This window comes from Ricinus communis, chromosome 9 (genome assembly GCF_019578655.1).
Source record: "Ricinus communis isolate WT05 ecotype wild-type chromosome 9, ASM1957865v1, whole genome shotgun sequence".
Lineage (NCBI taxonomy): Eukaryota > Viridiplantae > Streptophyta > Magnoliopsida > Malpighiales > Euphorbiaceae > Ricinus > Ricinus communis.
In genome coordinates this window covers 26037526-26057418 of record NC_063264.1, presented here as the reverse complement: position 1 = coordinate 26057418, position 19893 = coordinate 26037526, and the positions used below count along the sequence as shown (strand labels likewise).

The 19893-nt window shown below is 31.0% G+C and overlaps 3 protein-coding genes and 1 long non-coding RNA gene across 10 annotated transcripts; 3 read left to right on the top strand and 1 right to left on the bottom strand.

Moving 5' to 3' along the window:
* Window positions 1-651, top strand: LOC8287777. Its single transcript, XM_015727191.3, has one exon. It carries the CDS (start codon window positions 185-187, stop codon window positions 386-388), a length of 204 nt encoding a protein of 67 aa, XP_015582677.1. The 5' UTR covers window positions 1-184; the 3' UTR covers window positions 389-651.
* Window positions 652-6654: 6003 nt separating this feature from the next.
* LOC8271608 (E3 ubiquitin-protein ligase CCNB1IP1 homolog) lies at window positions 6655-10123 on the top strand. 7 transcript variants are annotated; one of them, XM_048378871.1, is made up of 10 exons: window positions 6655-6791; window positions 6883-6972; window positions 7407-7482; window positions 7592-7664; window positions 7964-8009; window positions 8166-8196; window positions 8421-8676; window positions 8773-8939; window positions 9102-9369; window positions 9457-10122. In XM_048378871.1, the coding sequence occupies exons 3-10, from the start codon at window positions 7413-7415 to the stop codon at window positions 9461-9463; spliced, it is 918 nt and encodes a 305-aa protein (XP_048234828.1). In that variant the 5' UTR covers window positions 6655-6791; window positions 6883-6972; window positions 7407-7412; the 3' UTR covers window positions 9464-10122. The 7 variants fall into 7 exon arrangements, with proteins under 7 accessions (XP_048234828.1, XP_048234827.1, XP_015582676.1 ...); XM_048378870.1 differs by having other exon boundaries at window positions 7376-7482; XM_015727190.3 differs by having other exon boundaries at window positions 7177-7482.
* A 959-nt stretch (window positions 10124-11082) lies between these two features.
* On the bottom strand, window positions 11083-15614 carry LOC8271792 (NADH kinase). Its single transcript, XM_048378799.1, has 5 exons — window positions 15373-15614; window positions 12574-12819; window positions 12363-12443; window positions 11848-11999; window positions 11083-11755 (listed from the first exon to the last, which is right to left on the bottom strand). The coding sequence occupies exons 1-5, from the start codon at window positions 15463-15465 to the stop codon at window positions 11389-11391; spliced, it is 939 nt and encodes a 312-aa protein (XP_048234756.1). The 5' UTR covers window positions 15466-15614; the 3' UTR covers window positions 11083-11388.
* Window positions 15615-15885: 271 nt separating this feature from the next.
* On the top strand, window positions 15886-19893 carry LOC125371038. Its single transcript, XR_007217205.1, has 2 exons — window positions 15886-16364; window positions 19385-19893. It is a non-coding gene; the product is annotated as an uncharacterized LOC125371038 (long non-coding RNA).

Sequence of the window (19893 nt, the reverse complement as noted above, 5' to 3'; positions counted from 1 at the left end):
ATCTCACACGCCCACCATCTTCCTCGCTCCCTCCCACCAGAACCTACGATTCTCTGGAGCCTTACCTTAAACCCTCTGAAAAGAAATATCTAAGAACACCCATCTCTATAAATACTGCACAGAATCAAAGAATCAATCGGTCAATCAATTGTCTGATTCTTTGCCCAAGTAAGTAATATTAAAGATGTGTCTGGTGTTTGTTTGCGACGAGGAGGAGAGGGTGGTAGCGAGACAGCCAGCACCTGGGGCATGTCCTTACTGCGGAGGAATGGTTCAGGCCATGGATGTAGAAAGCCAGTGGAGGTTTTGCTTCTTACCTCTCTACTTCAAGACTAAGAAGAGGTTCTACTGCTCTGTTTGCGCTAGACGATTGGTCATGCAATATTAGATTGTGGAAGATGATGATGATGATGATGATTTCAACATAAATATTAGATAGATAACAGATGCTGTTGGCTTTCAATTTCATGTACATAAATAGAATTAGTTTTTTCTTTTCTTTTAATTGATTTTTGTTATGTATATGAGAGTTGGCATAGAACTAGAGATCACCACTTTGTTATTTCTTGACCATTCTCTTAATTTTGTTCTTCTAGTCTGTAGAAAATCATGAATACTTCTAATACCAGGAAAAGACTATGATTGACTAAAGTGATAGATGAGTGTTAAATAATAATTGAATACGTATTTAGAAATCATGGAGTATATGTTAATTGTTCTATTGGAATAAACATATTCTTTTATATCATAACAAACTCTTGAGAAACATTGAGTTTGAGTTGAAGCTCACACAATAATAATTTTTTTTTTTTGACAAGTAATAATATAGTAAAATGGGAAAATTTACATAATTTATTAAGAATTATTTTAAAATAATTTTTTTAATTTAATTAAAGTAACGAATTCAAATTTATATATATATATATATATATATATATATATATATATATATAGTTATTTTAAAAAATAGAACTATTTTAAAAATTAGTAGTATGATTTATTTTGACCCGATCGCTCTACAAATTTTGTGATTCAGTCTCAACACTCATCATCTATCTACGCAGACACTCTTGACCGTCACTTCCTCTTATGTCTCCTCTAATTCCTCGGCCTCTAGCATCACCGGCCGATTTAAGCCAAAAGATATAATAAAACCAAATCTAACATATCTTACAAAGAAAAAACATAAAAAAAAAAACTTATAATTTTCTCATTCATTTAAAAATAAATATGTTAGGTCAGTCAATAGTGTTACTAAATTGTCCAAATTCTTAAATTTCATGCAAGAAAGATCTGGTGATTGTATGCGGGTATACCACTACACCACTGTCGCACTGCAGTATAGAGGGAAGTTCCTTGGGGCAGCATAAATAAGGATTACAAGAAAGGAGAAAAAAATGATAATTTGATAAATCATCTGACAAGTTAGAGAGGTCCACCTAGTAATATGATTCTTAAAGAGATTACTTGCAACACAAGAAAATTAATAGAATATCAGAGCTAGATTTTTTGAATTTACTCTAATGATTAAGTTAGAGATTTGGAGAATAAATAGAAAAATATAGAAAATGGGTTATACATAAGATACCAATAGTATTGGTCAAGCCTTCTTTATATAGTGATCGGATGGTCTTTATTCGTATTAGAATAGAATTCGTCTCTTTATTTATAGGATATTAGTCCTTTCTTCTTCATGATGTTGATCGGATTTGCTCGAAATCTATAATCTCAGTCAAACATATTGCTTGAATTTCTTAAACTGCTTAGAAATTCTTATATGTATGTAACCTGTTACTGATTTGGGTTGTTCGGATCTCTTCGTCCTAATCGAATTAGTATACTGAAGTATGGATTCCATGCATGATTATCAATAATGAAGAGAAGATGAATTGATTTCTTATTTTATTAATTCACACATTTTTTATGCAGAGTAAAGTTCACTCGCATTCTCTTTCTAATAAAGGGTATAATTGAGCCCGAAAGCAAGATTTTGTGTTAAATTAATCCAATAATGTCAAATAGGTTTTGATTTTTAATGATAAATTTAAGGGTTAAATTGAACCGTATTCAATAAAAGAATAAAAGAACAGAACAAATATATTTTCTTTTTTCTTCTTAATCAAAATTTAATCTTATTAATGGAAATAAATCAATAAAAATTACAGAACTCATAGAGATAATCGACAATACCACCCGAACCACTCGCTACATAAATAAAGAGCCATTTTCATGCGCATATGTCCAGTGCTAAAATAATAATAAATTAGCAGAAAACTTTGTTCAACAATTTAAATTGAAATTAGAACAATTGAAATGGAAAATTTACAGAATTCCATTATTAGCTCACTAATAAAATAAGATCTAATTTCAAAATTAATTTTTTATACATAAATTTATCATTGGTTCAAACTCAGTAATTTAGACTAATTTAATAAGAAAGTTTATTTTATTTTTTATCTAAATTCTTGAAGCTCATGAAATCCTGGTTCTTGACCCATCATCAATTCCTTAGCCCTTGGTCCATGAGTTGGTCAATAATTAACATATGATAAATAAGTATATAAGCTTTTGGAATGTTTGAGTAGGTAGTTAAAGAAGTGGAGAGAAAGAAAGAAGTAATGTTGAAATATGTTTTGTAAAGTGGAAAGCGAGATGAGGTTGAAAAAGGTAAGGAAATGGAATATAAAAGTCACATTTATTATACATGTATAAAATATGAAAATATCATGTAAGGTGGTGGATTCTATTGAAGAACAAATCAAGAAACACTGGTAATTTAATATTATAATTTAATTTTTAAATTTATTATTAATGTTTTAAAATTAATTTTATTATTAAATTAAAATAAATTTTTATTTTTAGTCACAAGTTAGTTTTAATATCTAATTATAATAATATATTTAATATTCTTTTTCTTGTTTTAACTTTTATTACAATTTAATTCAAGCAAATTTAAGTATTTAAAACTACTTATATTTATAATAATATTATTAAATTACTATATAATCTAATTTTAGTTATTAATATAAAATTAAAATTTTAAATTAAAACATATCATTCTATTGTTATTTTTGTTATATATTATAGTTAAAGTATATAAAAAATAAAAATTAAATTAAGCAATAAAATCTTAATTTAGCAAAATAATTTAGACACCAAGTTGACAAGTCCACTATCAATGAAGAAAATTATGATAATCTTGTATGTTAAAACTGGAGCTTTTTATCAACTATTCGAATGAGATTAATACAAATAAAATTTTTATTTTTAATATAGCTTAATTTTAGTGTTTAATAAAAATAATGACTTTTAACTATTTATTTTTATTTAAAAATTTAAAATTAAATTACATAGTAATTTAATAATATTAGACCAAAAGTAAGTATTTTTAATACGTTTAAATTTTTTAGCATTAAATTATGTTAAAAAAGAGAAGATATAAACAAGTAAAAGAATACTAATTTTATTATTTTAATTAGGCACTAGACTAATTTGTGCTAAAAATAAAATTTTACTCTAATTTGATAATAAAATTAATTTTAGATAAGTTTGATTTTTTATAATAAGTTCAATGATCAAATTGTAATTTTAAGTTACCAGCTACTAACATGGAAAGAGTAGTAGTTAGTCTTATTAAAACTCAAGAGGATTTTAATATAATAAGAAAATACAACATTCACCAAGACTTAGAAAAGGAGGTTGTAAAGGTAGAGATCTGTAGTAAAAAGATGCTAGGAAGCGACACAATAACCTAATGAGTGTAAGAGCAAGTTCAAGAGAGAAGCTATTGATACTACAAAAATTAACAGTTTACCGATGGAATTTTTCGTTGGTACATTCAACAAATTCATTGGTATTTCTATTTACCGACAGATTATCAACAACCGCAATCAGTTGGTAATTTGATTGTTGGTAAAATATTTAGCGGTGGAAAAGTAAACCGCCGATTATTATCGACTGATTTTTTATCGGTAAATCAAAATTTATTTGTCAGTAAGATGATTTTAATTTAAAAACAAAGACAATTTTGCGATGGATTTTTTTGTCAGTATAAACAAATTGGTTGGTAATGATCCGTAAAATTTAATATTTTTTATGAAATTAAGAAAATCATCAGTAATTTGTTGGCAGATTTTATTTAACTTGTTTAAAAAAGATCCAAAACCATGGATAATCCGTCACTAATTTTTGAATAATTTTAAAAAAATAAATTTTATTAATAATTACCAGTAAAGTTATTTTCAAAAATTATATATTTAAAAATTAAAGTTTCAAAAATTAAATTTATTAGCAAAAATATGAAGATTAAAGAAAAATAAGATATATAAGAGATTAAAAAAAATTAATAAGTATAAAAAGAGTATTCACAACGATTAACATTTAATAAGTTAAGATTATATTTCGAAACTAAAGAAAATAAATTGAACATCAAGGCTATAAAAAAAAGAAAAAAGAAAAGAGCCAGTATATATGTAATTAGGAGTGGTTGAAAACAAAAACCAAAAACAATCTTAAATAAAAAATGAAAAGTCAAACAAAACTCACAACATCAAGAATTTTTAGTGGTTCGGTCAATTCTTGCCTACATCCACTTCTCAAGAATCCTCTTAAGATTTCCACTATCAACTAGAATTATAAACTCAATTCTATTTGTGTTCTTTTAAAAGGTTAAGAACAAACCTAAGTGTTTTTTTTTTCAAAGGCTCACACTCTAACTCAAGTGTTTTCCTAGGCTCACTCTCTATCCCACTCTAAGATTTTTAGTCTTAGTTACAAGAGCTTTTAATCCCTTAGCCAAATACTCAATACCACCTTTTGAGCTTTGAATACAAGAATTAAACATTTAACTATCCAAAGATTCAATCACAAGATTGAACCTTTAATACAATATATAAAGATGAAGATCTTGAGTGTTGGGAATAAATACACAAGTGGGGGTTCAAAGTAAATACTCTTGCTTAACTTAGAACATTTAGAAATTATGTTTAAATACTTTTAAGTGAAATAGAGTCGTTGCGCCCTCATTAAATTAAAAAATAACCGTTTTTGCAACTGTCATAAATACAGCTTCACGGGCGTGAACAAATCATCTTTGTATAAGTTTCTAATGAGCTCTATGCTAGCATGCCCGAGACCGTTGTGATTCAATTTCATTAATTTTATCAGATATAACAATAATATAGAGTTATTTCATAATCATTTTTGGATCCATAAGTGATCTTAGCCTTAACTTATTTTCTTAAGATTTTATTTTATTTTAGTTATTTTTACAATCATATTTAATATCAGACAAGTGAAAGAATATTAGAATTTTCTCTTACCTAAAATATTTATACTTGATTAAATATCGGTTTTATTTTGCTTAATAAAATAGCTATGATTGATTGATTATGTGAAATAACAAAAGCATATAAATGATCTAATATATTAGGCTTAAACTCTATATGTATTTGGTATGGTTTTGAGTTTATTAATATGGCCATAATATTTATTTATTTTTATTTATTGGAGGACCAACAGGTCATAGACTATATAATAGAGAGTAGTCATCTCCTTGTACTCGCCATAAAAGTAAAAATTCACCTAGTGTAAAATAGATGACTCGAACTAAAGATCTCTTACTCATAAAAGCTAACGCTTTGAACCCATAACAATATAAAATTAGAAAGAGCTTAGGTCTCTCTTTCATTAATCCTATGTTGTTAATTTTGTTCCTGAGTTCTTCAAGTCCTAAAATCATACAACATCATTATCTTTTACCATTAAAAGCTGAGATTTCTTACCATTAAAAGCTGAGATTTAAAGAAAGATAAATTTTCAAGTGAAAGAAGATCTACAAATCATCTTGTTTACGAGGTTATAGACCTCAAAATCAGGTCCTTTAATTTATTTAAACTCAATTTCAAGTTCGTTTATTTGATATTATATTTTAAGCACTTATGCAAAACCTCATTGTTTGTTTTTGCTTCATTCATATATAACACATGTTATGTTAATCTATAGTCGGAAGAATACGACTGTATAAAAGTTTTATTATATTTATAAATTAATAATATGACTATATATAATATGATATTTTTTAAAATTATAATATTATATTTTTAAAAAATTATTTATTAGTTAATATGTTAATTATAATAATATAAAATAATAAATATGCTATTTTTTTATATTATTTTTGTATGTGAACGCGACTAGTGTTAAATAAAAACTTCTCAATGCATATGTTTAATATTAGTAAAAAACTTTTAGAGATCGGCTTTTATGTACAAAAGAGATTGCAATATTTAATTTTTATTATTTCCTTTTAAAAAAAGAAATCTTATGCTATATATTTTAAATAAATATTTTCTTCAAAGTTAATCTATTCTTTAAATTTATATTAATTAAAATATTTCGCTATAAAATTGATATTGTAAGAAATTAGAAAATTATGCTTACAAATTTTTAAAATTTTTTAAAATAAAGAAGTCAAATTGTAATTTATTTTTTTGTATAATCTCTACTCAAAATCCATTATATATTTGTTTTTTGGCTAAAACAAATAAAGAAACAATTTTTTTTAAAAAGGAAAAAGAAAGGAAAATTCTTTTTTTTTTCTTTATAAAATATAATAATAATTGCCATATAACAGTCAAATCCCGCGGGTACATTGGCCATTCATTAAAAGGTAAATACCGTTGCCGCCATTTCCTCTGATTTGAATTTCGAGCAAAAGTAAAGCAATTTTGGGGCTATTTCGTGCTATCATCCTTCCTTCTCCTACGTTACTCCCATTCGATCCTAACACAGTAACTCTCTCTCTCTCTCTCTCTGTTTATATTTTTACTTTGCTTATTTTTGGTGCAATTGTTTTTTTTTGAATTTCGTTATATTTTTCAGGCATCGATTTCGCAGTTCTGATTAACGATCATCGGCGTCGAGTTTGTTGTGCGAATTTTTTGTTCGGGAAAAATAAAACTCGAATTGCAGGTAAAACCTAAGACTTTTGAAAATTCTAATTTGGTAGTGTACGGACTCTTTGTCTCGAAGCAAATTGGCGGACGTTTTCGTAATTTATAGTCTTTTTTTTTCCTTTTTAATGTTTTAGTTGCATAAGTTTACTTCTGCATCATATATAGGATCAGTTTGGCAGACTAGAGTTATGATTTTTTTTTTTTTTTGAATTGTTTTTAGTAATTCTGAAATGGCTTTTGGAAGAAGCCGGATTTTGCAGCGACTCTCAAAAGGCAGAATATATAAAAGCAGATTCTGAAAAATTTAAGAAGATTTGAGAAAGCAATGCCAAACTGGGTTTTAAGCAATTTATGATAGTTACAGTCGGCGATTCTTATGAACTCAATTTGATACATATAGAGCTTATGAATTAATCCAGATATGTTATGTGATGGAGTCTCATATTCAAGGTTGAAATGAGATGCAACGCGTGCTGGCGCGAACTTGAAGGCCGAGCTATTTCCACTACTTGTGGTCACCTTTTGTGTATCCAATTACACATTTTGATTCTTCTTTTTCGGATTTCTAATTATAAGAGTAATTTAATGGAGTTGGTACACATATGTGTATAGTTGTTTCTTTAACAATGTAATAGGCACTGACGATGCCAGCAAGATCCTTAGTAATGACGCAGCCTGTCCAATTTGTGATCAGGTGCTCTCTAAGAGGTGAGTGCTTTTCGAATTTACACTTTTTCTGTTTTGGTAACAGTATAAAACGAGAAGCGTATTTGTTCAATTGTATTGGTGTAAATAGATAATCGGATGGAACTCTGAATATGCTATCAGTTCTAAACATGCCAAGATCAATGGCTGATTTTAGATGTCCTTTCTTTTTGTATCTAACTTGGGTATCTAGATGTATGACCATAAATAGTCATCATTGCACTTGCATTTTTGATTTTTGGCTTTTACCAATGTTCTTTCTGTATTTTATGTCTTAACTCGCTTTATTGTACACATGCCAGCCTTATGAAACCTCTGGATATCAATCCAAATGATGAATGGATTAATGTAAGCAAGTCTTCCACTTACAGCAATAAAAAGTGTTTGTTTGTTTTCTAGTTCATACAATGCTCTGTAGTTTTGCTATTTTTACGTATAGATGCTAAGTTCTTAGTTTTCTTATTATTTATTTCTTTTCTTTTTTGACAATTCAATTTGCTGCAGATGGCCATGGCTGGAATTTCTCCTCAAATATGTATCTTTTGTAGTTAGTTAATGTACTAAGTTATTGCCTTTTCATTTTCCAGAAATCAATGGAACGAGTTAAAAGAATATTTTATGAAAACTTGCATAACTATTGATGGTACTTGTTATTTTCCTAGTAACCATACTTATAACAGATGCAGGTCCCTGTCATATCTTGTGAAAATTTTTCAAAAGTTGTTTATCGGAATATTTGCCTTCCTTAAATGAACTAAGTAATGAAGAGTGCATACAGAAGTGTGATGTTTTATATTGGGCAAAAGGAACTAGAGATGCAATACAAGATGAACAGAATTGTAGCCCAATGCCGGCAAAAATGCGAGGCCATGCAAGAAAAATTCACAGAAAAACTAGAGCAGGTGCATACAGCATATCAAAAAATGGCCAAGAGGTGTCAGATGATGGAACAGGAGATTGAGAGTTTGTCCAAGGATAAGCAGGAGCTCCAAGATAAATTTTCTGAGAAATCAAGGTTAGTCTGTATACTTTTGTCCAAAGTTTTGGTACCATCGTCCATGAATCTTAGGATATCTGGACACTACTAAACACTGCTGTATTCAAATTTCAGGCAGAAGAGAAAGCTTGATGAAATGTACGATCAATTAAGGAGCGAGTACGAATCAATGAAAAGATCAGCCATTCAACCAGCCAACACTTTTTATTCAAGAAATGAGCCTGACTTTTTCTCTAATCCAGCAGCTAATTTGATGGATAACAGAGACCCTATCCGAAAAGGTAATCCTTTTCTTTCAACAGTGACAAAGATATACTGCAAATGCCTCCACATGAGTGCCTTTAGAGTTTTCACACACTAAACTTTTGCGTTTATGACATTTTAGCATAATCATCTCTTTTTCACTTTAGTATCTCCAAAACCAAATGACTTATTTTGTACAGATTGGTCGGTTCGCTATCCTCCAACTCCAGGGCCTAAGGAGGATGTATGGCCAGCAAGACAGAACAGTTCTAATTCCGGTCCCTTTGACATCTCTGGTGGCTCACCAGCAAAACAAGCAGCCATTCCTGTTGATGCTGGAAACAGGAGGACTGGAGGCCACACTGCATTCGGAAGTGGATCTGGCAACACATCAATGACATTAAGGAATTTGATTCTCTCCCCAATAAAGCGGCCTCAGCTCTCTCGCAGCCGCCCTCAGATGTTCACGTAAGTAACTAACTTATGTTTGCCCAATTGTGTGTATCTATCTACCTGTTTCTGAACTCTTTTCTGCCCATTTTTTTGTGTTTACAGGCTGTAAGCTTCTAGTAAATGTTTTACAGTTTGATGCACCAATAATTCTGCATATTTTGTCTAGTCACAAGGATTCCGTTCTTTTGTTTCCTGCTTTTTCCCCTCCTGGATTTAATGGACAAAAAAGAACAAGAAAGCACTACTGTTTAAATTCCAGTTCCTTTGTTGATATAAGAGGAACATATGTAAAAATAGTCAGTGAGTTGTGTCTGTAATTTCTGAATGGGATTAATGGAGAACCCAGTGAAAGTTTACAGTCATCCTACTGCTTCAGTATATCACAAAGCAATGTACAGATGTAAAGAAGCTTAAAAAGCTGGAAGTTTTCAAGAACAGCATGGAAATCTTTGCACACCAGCTTTGCAATTGAAGCATCCTCTGCATTGTGGAGCTTTTGGACTTGAGAAATTCATGTCTTGATGTGATACAAATCATTTTCAGTTTGAATACGGAGTGTACAGATCCTATTTTAAACTTGATTGTATCATGGTAACAGGGGAGTATCTTCTTCACTTTGTCTAATTGGCTCAACAATTCAGCGATTTAAGCCGAACCAACTAAAGAAAGATCTGCAGTGTATCATACTTTTTCCTTACATGGCTCGGTGTATACGATACATTAAACCGTTCGGTGAACAAAAAAGTTTTAGCAGTAAACCAACTGAAAATATTTTACTATTATAATATTGTACTAATTCTTTAGTAATAATCAAATCAAAATCATGTCAAGATTAACTCGATTTTTATTATATATAATATTCTTCGACGTGTTAGAAGCTTTTTATTTTTACATATATAATTTTTCTAGAGAAAAAAGATATGCACATGCAATTAACTAAGTTATTAAAATAATTTAATTAGCTTGTGTAAGTATTAAAATGCAACTAAATAATCGGCTTGTACTGAATTGAAAAAATTGATTTGTGATTTAAAAGATAATGATAACAATTCATTGTTTACATATATGAAAAGAAACTTTATGAAGATTTATTCGAAAATTCGATCTTTTAGATATTAAAAAAGAACATTTGTAGTAGTATAGATGGATGAAAAAGTTAATAATGCAGTACAAGCATAATTATCTGTATCTAATTCTTCAGAAGAAATTGTGGATCTACCTTCTAATTCAAGTAATATTCATTCTATGTTTACATCCTTCAATAGTTTCAAATTTTTAAATAAACTGAGATATACATTACATATAATTGTTTACAGCAATATGTTCATTATGTAATAGCTGAGTATGCATTATTTTTGCTCGACATATTTATTTGTTTGTTATATATATGTTCATTATGTCTTTTTTCTTTACATATTTATCAAATTTATGCTATATGTTAATTGTTAGATGATATGTTAGAGGCGAATTGATTTGTAGCTACGAATATTAATGATCATGAATGAGATAGTGTGATAAATGAGGAAAGAAGGAAACTGCTGATGGAAGGAGAAAAGAATAGCTTTGCAGAACAAGTTTTTATTTGAAAACCTGGACTAGACCCTAATATATTGTGGGCCGGAGACCAGGATATAAGAGTTGTTTTTTTAATTCAATAGAGGGCTAACAATCCATGAGCTACACAAAATGAAGTAGTCATCTCTTTACATTCGTCGTAAATGCGAATTGTAGCTTAATAGAACTACTCTTTTACTTGAATAGCTTAATATCATAATGTAATAAAATTTGGAGGCTGTGTAATGGGATATACCTAAATCTATTCCAATCTTTGGTAGGGTAGAGATTCTCCGTCAGAATTTACACAGCATTGATAAAACCAGCAGGCATGATATCAGTATCACCTGTACTTGTATGGACTAGAACTCTATTGGGCATTTTCATATTAACATATCGACCATATTTATGAAATTTTCATGTTTTACGAATCTTACTCTAGAATAATATTTACAAATGCCAACTGGGTTTGCGTCCATTCTATGATAACATATGGTCAGGCAAGAAAACTTTCAAAACTGGGGCCTCGGAAGATATTTTAAGGGTATCCCCATATTGTATAGCATGACATACATGAGAGCCATCAATATATATTACACCCTTCTCAGAAAACCATATGGCTTCCATCGACTGACCTGATTTTATCATCCCATGCATCAAACTAGAGATGGCTGCTTGAGGTAAAATAGGCTCTCTCACCATGTACTGGAGGTCCTGAGACAAAATGGGCATGACAAATCCGCCTGCTGAGTGCATTGCTGCGGTTGATCCAGCAGCAGTTGAGACTCTAAGACCGCTTGATCTGCTATTTGCTAATGGAGTACATGATTCACCATCCGTCTGGACTCTGTCAATAAGCAGAACAACAATGGAGATCAGGTGATACCCAAATACTAAATACACCAGATATTGGCTCATGCTCAATGAGGAATCTCTTACTTGAAGGAAAACCGTGAAACTGTTGCCGGACATGGATGTGCAATCAGGGTGTCATTAAGAGCATATGTTGACAGCAGTTGCGAATTTATACTTACTGAAATCCTCGACAAATTAGAAGGAAGTTTTCGACCAGCAAGGATGTCGTCTATCACCTGAAAAAAGTACTCATGAAGTTGCTCCATTTGAAAACAATTTTGTGCTTTTTACTGAAGATAATAACTGCATATAGATAATAACTGTTTTTAGCAACTTTTCCAAGGAAAGTCTTCTAATCTAAACAAAGATGAATACAAATTGGTGTAGGGTAAGATGAAACATGTACAGTATATCAGAAAACTTCATTTCTGAGTGAATAGTTGTTTCAGGCATTGACTCAATACAAATTCTCCTACATATATGTCTCTTTGTGTATTTACAGTTGTATCTATTCTTTAAACAAGTTATTCGTAAGCATATGAATATCCATGACTCATCTTATATGAATATCCATGACTCATCTTATATGATATTCTTACTTGCTCGAAGTTCTTCACAGTAGCTGCACATAGATAGCCAGTACTTCTAGTAGCATCAAAATCACTACTGAATTGCTCCACCTGTGCCAGAGATCATACAATGATATTCCCACTTGATAAATATTAACACCAAAAGATATTGCAAATTGCACAGGAAATACATTCTTGTATGCATCACATTGTTCTAAGTTAGACCAGAAAGTTAACTAACCTCTTCAACTTGTGTGGGGTCTGAGTTCACCCCTAGAACTGGAACTGAGTCATCCATGAAATGGCTTGCTTGCAAAAGAGTGCCATCACCACCGATAGTAACAACTAAATCGAAATCATTAATTGGTTTTGATAAATTAATGCGAAAAATAGGTTCCCAATCAATCGACTTCTGCCGCAATATATCCTGACAGAAGTTAATGGCATCCTTGTGAACCTTACGCCGGTTATCCAGATAATGTAAAACCTGCAACACATTCAAGTAATATTAAACCAAAAATACATAACCAATAGTGTGATTAAAAATCCTGAAGTACACAATGGAAAAAGGAAGGAGATAAAATCAAATATCCTTAAAAAATTCTTGAACAGAGGAGTTTGACGGACAAAACCTCAAATCTTAATATCAATAATAATTTCTCAAAACTCCGGGATAATATTCAATTGGATTGCTCAAAGGCGATTTACATAATAACACTGGCTATAAAGTATTTTAAATCACCTTTAGGGTTTTTTCATGAAAGTTTTAAGTATACCACCAATTGCAAAGCATGTCTAAACCCCTCGTAGTTCAAATAGCAGTTAAAGCTGCAACTACATCCACTATTCCCTGTTTCACAAATATTAGCCATACAGATGGAACATAACAGCACAGCTATTGTATCATATTTCCTTTTGATCTTGTATTCATTACTTCCTTTTCTCCCCGGAACCAACAAATGAAAAAATTTGCATTGATTTTACAAGAATTGACCACAGTTTTAGAAGGCTAATATCCCAGTAAGTTATTCTATTGTCTTCACACAAAGTAAAAAAGCAGGAAGCAATTTGACATGCTATAATTGTGCTTCAACTAATCTCATATGGTTCTTAAGCTCGTGATTTTAAATAGGCATTAGGTAAACCTTATAAGTATAATAATAGTTTAAAAATACCATTATGTAACCACTGCTCTTTAGAATCTAAAAATGCTAAATGCACCTTAAAATTGCTAGTGCAACTGGTTAGCACCAATAACAAGATGAGAATGAATGAATGAGTAAAGAAGACCAATGAAAGACTTGAGAGTAAACAAAAGAACACATACCTATGCTTTATTTTTCTTATGGGTCTAAAGAACATAAATGCAATACCAAGCATCCTGGAATAAGAAAGCACTAGAAAACTAAAAACATCTACCCTCAGTTCTTTATAGTGTGTAACTAGGTTGCACAGCAACCTCTAGAAGAGCAAAGGTTCCGTGTCGGACACGTTTAGGACAGGAAAACTCTTTAGAAACTCTTGCACAAGATCGGAAAATTTAAAAAAGAGTTTCCATTTATTTATTTACTTTTTGAACTTTCAAGAATGGCAAAATATATAGTTAAGAATATTGAAGCAAAGTGTGTACAATTTAAAAAGTTATATACTTAAAGAATAAAATATATATGTAAATATAAGTACTTTCCATACTTAGTTTTACTTTTCTTATATAGATACAGAAATAAATATTTTAATTTTAATTTTAATTTTAATTTATAATGAATGATTTATCTGTTTATTTCTTTTTATTTTTATCAAAAGATATTGTCATAAAATTTATAATATTCAATATATCAATTATGTCATCTTATTTATAATACGTCTTTAAAATTAATATAATGCTATATTTTATGTCTATAAATATAAAAACATATATATTTTTTTTATTAACAACATTTCCTCAATGTTTCATGTCTATTTGTTTATAAAATTTCATAATTCTGTGTGGTATTGTCATTTCCATTTCTGATTCCATGCAACCTAGGCATGTAGTGATAATTAATATCAATTTGGGGGAAGAAAAGGTCAACTGAAGAACATAAGAACATAAACATGTTGCATCTTCGTCACGACAGATAAAGAATTGAAATTCTGCCAAAAAAAGAAAGATAAAGCATTGAGAAGCAGAAGACTTTCAAAATAAGGATTTTTCAATCAATAAAAAGCTCAAATTACTTTCTTAAACTGAATCATTTATAGACATAATAATGCTTTTGGAAAGATAAACTATCACATAGAGAAGTCTTATCACTTAAAGACATATCAGTCTGTTACAACAGATTCACAGTAGACTGATAAGATCAGATTTTGAAAAACAAAAATATCTTTATAAATTAAACCAATTATTTAAAATATTAAAGATAGCTATTTCCTTTTCAGAAGGCATAATGATAAACGATTTTTGATAACTTCAAAACTTATATTCAAAATACCAATCTTCATATCCTTGTCTCTTTACAGAGAGACTCTCTAATCTCTTAGGAACAACTCCAATCAACCCAAAACGCATAACTGACTCGACCCTAAATTACATAATCACAATTCGTTGTAGCTTAAAATAACTTATAGGATCGCTCAAAACATATCATTGCGTTGACTTGACAAAAGATGCCAACACATAAACGTAACACAACCAATTTCTATTTCTTGTTGGTAAATGGATTGGTGACTGAGATAATGACATGGGAGCTTAGACTGCAATCAGAAAGTTGCATGGGAAAATGGGTTCATCGTATTAATTGGTCATCTTTCGATTGTTTACTAAAATTCATCCAGTGACATTAAAGTTTGGTCATTGAGACAGCAGCGAGGTGTCACTACACTTGGATGACAATTTTGATGTTTCTAAGCATTAAAAACCTACACTGCGATTTGCGAGATTTTATCAAACAGGTAGAAGACTAATAAAAAAAGAAAAAAAAGAAGCAAGCAGAGGAACCAACCAGGAAAGAAATGGAGTAGCGGTGAACATATAATAACATTAATGTAATGCAAATACCTGAGAATTGGTCATGCGAGGGATATTCTTAGATTGGCCAACTGGGTACACGTCGAATGGTTTCAAGAGCAACAATAGCCGTCGTATCGCCATCTCTCTCGTGGGCAAAGCACTGAGAGTAATAAGGAAACGTTTTTGATTTGGCAAAATACATAATTCAGCTTTTAAACTAGTGTTGTTTTTGTAATGGGAAAAGGGTCAAATATGACCCTAATGTTTACCTTTTTTGTCACGGGAGACTTTTATGTTTGTTTTTTTAGCCAAATATGACCTCTAAATGTCAAAAATGGAGCTTTTAAACCCTCCCTGTAACTGCTCTTTGGCAATGTCAAATTTTGCTGATGTAAAAAATGTAGGACCCACCATTTAGGCTAAATTACCATCACAGTCCCTGAATTTCTCCCCCTTTAACACTAAAGTCCCTAAACTTCAATTGTATCAATAAACAGTTTGAACTTCTATTTGCGTAATAATAAACCCTCAACTGTCAACTCTCGTTGACCAACTTGATGGAAAGCTGATGTGGCATCCGAGTTGGTAAATAATTTTTTTCAACTTAACAACAAATCCACGTCACTAAATAGAACACGTTGAAAACATGTATCTCGTCCTCTCTCTCATCAACGTTGTTCTTTCTGAAAGTGGAAGGAAAAGAATTATAGAAAAAAAAAAGCTTTCAACCTCTATCTGTATCTCTTACTTTCTCTTGTCATCCATTGCTTTTGGAATCGAAAAACTCTAAGGCACCCCCAGTTTTTGGTGAAGGAGTTTTGAAAAATTTTCAAGATCTAGAGAGTGAAGTGAAACAGTAAGAACAAAACAAAGTTGGTGGTGTTGCAGAGATTTGGAAACTAGCCCATCATATGTGTTGGTTTTGTAAAACTTTTACAAAGGCTGTAAAGGGTTGGTGGTGGGTTTGTTTCTCAATTAAAGAGGAACAAAAGCGAAGAAGAAAAATTTGGTGGGTCCACATTCAAGGATGGCTATCCAAGGTAAGTAATATAAAAAAAAACCCTAACTTTTTTAATTAGTCACTCTTTAATTATTTAAATAAAAATATGAGTTAACCTTAAAGTAGATAGTTAGGACTGAGTAATACTTTGGACAAAAGGTAATAGTACTTTATTATTAACTTGGACAGATAAATTTCTTCATACTGACTTCTATGTGATTTTGCATCATGGAGGAACATTTGGGGAGTGGGGTTAATTTAATGAAGATATTGATCATCAACATTTTGATATGGATAGGATTTCTTTAGTTAGATTAGACATGTGGGTTAACAATCTAGGTCGAAGGGATGATGATGTATTATTGGAAACTACTTGATAGTGATTTCAACTCGAGGTTAAAATTGTTAGAAAATGATGCTGCAGTGTTTGAAATGGCACTACATGCAGCAGAACTACAACAGAAAAAAGGAAGGTAGATTTATATGTTAACATTTGTCATCGGAGGAGTTGGATGAAGTGATTAATCCTAAGAGAAAAAGTTCTATTGTGACTGAAGAAAATGGGACTAAAGAAGCAGGTTATAGTAAAGGAAAGAGTTTGACTGTGACTAAGGGTAAGGGAAAAGCTGCTTTTGAGTCAGATGTAAATGGAATGGGTATTGCTTGTAGGATAAAAAAAACCTTATGTTTAACTAGTTTAGAGCATTTTGATCAATCTCGACTAATAAATATATTAGTTGATCATTTTATTGATGATGGATTATTTAAGGACATAATTTATGAAATAGAACATACTGAAACATCTTGCAGGACATATCAGAAGGAGCAAGAGGGTGAAGGAAAAAAACAGAATAATGTAAGAAAAGTTGTTGCTTATGAGGATGAGCCTGTAGGAGATGAGAGTGACTATGAAGAAGGTGATGATAGTGATAGTGAAAGTGAATCGAATGGAAATGATGATGAAGGTGTTGCTGCAGGAAATGATAATGAAGGTGAAGCTATATGAGTAGAAACCTTTATTGAGGGCGAGGCAAGAGGAAAAGAAACTACTGGTAATGATGACACAATAAAAGGGCATTTTAGTATCCCTAGAGTTAATGATTTTATAGATATCTTTGATGGAGATGAGGATTTGATGTATGTGTTAAGGGAAACGGGTTAATTAAAAGGACAAGGCAGTAAACAAGAACAAGACAAGGGTGAAAGACTCCATTAGGTGGTAGGCCTAAACGTGGAATGAAAATTAATTTGGGTGGGGTTGATGTGACTTGTAGGGTTGAAGTTGATCCTTATAAGTCAGATTATGATTATTCTAATGAGTTGCATATTGCATCAGAATCTGAATGTGAAAAGGAGCAAAAAAGGAAAAGAGTGAGGTTTCCTACTTTTGTTGCTCATAAGGATATGGTAGAACTAAGATTTTAAGTTGGTATGCTTTTTAAAGACAAAGATTATTTTAAGGAAACATGTAAGTAATTGGGGTATTATGCATATGTATCAATTATGCTTTCCAAAGAATGATAACCTTGAGGGTTCGAGCTAAATGCTACACGGGATGTCCATTCTTCATTCACCCATGCAAATTGAATAGAAAAGACAATGCAAATCCAACATTTTAGGTTCGCTCTCATAACATGAAGCACACATGTGGGAATGTTCACAAGAATTTCAATGTAGCTTCAAAGATTAGCTAAGAAGTATTTAGATGACCTCAGAGTTGATCCAACTTGGGATTTGATCCATTTTATTGCTAGGGTTAAAGCTAACATGAAGCTCAACATTGATAGGATGAAGGCTTGGTGAGCAAGAGACATTGCTTTGAAGACTAAATGGAGATGAGGACATGCAATATGCTAAATTGTATGACTATAAGCATGAGTTGTTGAGGACTAATCCTGGAAGCACTGTTGAGCTTAAAGAACCAAAGGGAAAGTTTGAAGGTATGTACATATGCTTGGAAGGATTAAAAGATGCTTTTAGGGAAGGCTACAGGCCTTTGGTATGTCTGGATGCTTGTTAGTTTAAGGGGACATGGGGGTCAGCTCTTAATAGCTACTGGCATCGATCCAAATGATTGTAAAGACCAAAGAATTTGAAAAATGGAATTGGTTTATTGATCTTCTGAAACATGACTTAGGCATGCATAACTCACATCATTAGGCTTTCATGTCAGATAGACAAAAGGTCAGTTTATTTTTTATTTTGCTAATATTACTTTTGATTTATATATTATTTTTCATTTACTGTGTTGATAGTTATACATCTATTATTTTTGTTTTATTGTTCTTGACTTAAGAGTAAGTGAAGGCTGTCAAGAAATATTTTGAAAATTCTGAGCATAGGCCCAGGGTGGAACTATTAATGATGAAGCAATGAGCATAGTTACACAACCTATTGATTTACCCATTAATGACAATCAAAGGAGTTCAATTTAAGTTGTTGAACCATACACTTATGGAGGTTAATCTGAAGCTCAGAGGCAAACTAGACAACTCAAAAATAAAGGAATTAAGCATTTGGGAAGAGAGGTGCCATCAAGATATACTTAACAATTAAAAAAAAAAAATCCAAGAACTGATTTGAAGCTATCTTTTTATATTTATCCTGACTATAAGCATGAGTTGTTGATGACTAATCCTGGAAGCACTGTTGAGTTTAAGGAACCAAAAGGGAAGTTTAAAGGCATGTACATATGCTTGGTAGGATTGAAAAAATACTTTTAGGGAAGGCTGCAGGCCTTTGGTATGTCTGGATGCTTGTTGGTTAAAGGAGATATATGGGGGTCAACTCTTAATAGCTACTAGCATCGATCCAAATGATTGTATGTTTTCTATTGCTTATGCTTTGGTAAAGACTAAAAGATTTGAAAAATGGGATTGATCTTTTGAAACATGACTTAGGCATGCATAACTCACATCATTGGGCTTTCATGTCAGATAGACAAAAGGTCAGTTTATTTTTTATTTTGCTAATATTGCTTTTCATTTATATATTATTTTTCATTTATTATGTTGATAGTTATACATCTATTATTTTTATTTTATTGTTTCTTGACTTTAGGGGTTAGTGAAGGCTGTTAAGAAATATTTTAAAATTTATGAGCATAGGCTCATGATGGAAATATTGATGATGACGCAAGGAACATATTTATAAAACCTACTGATTTATCCATTAGCGATAATCAAAGGAGTTCAACTTTTGAAGCTGTTAAACCATACACTTCTGGAGGTTAATATGAAGCTCAGAGGCAAACTAGACAACCCAAAGACAAAGGATTTAAGCATGGAAATCCAAGACGAAGAGAGGTGCCATCAAGATATATGCAACAATTAAAAAAAATCCAAGAACCGATTTGAAGCCATCTTTTTATATTTATCATATTTTGTTTGTGGATTATGAGACAAATTGATATATTGTTTTAGGATAGTTGAACTGTTATTTTGTGTTTTTTGGTGTTTCAAAGTTGAAAGAGGTCTCTAAGTGCCAATTGTTTCAGTTGTGAAACTAGGCAATAAGATTGCTCATTTTGTATTTCTTTTAAGAGGTAAATTAATATTATCTTTATTTAA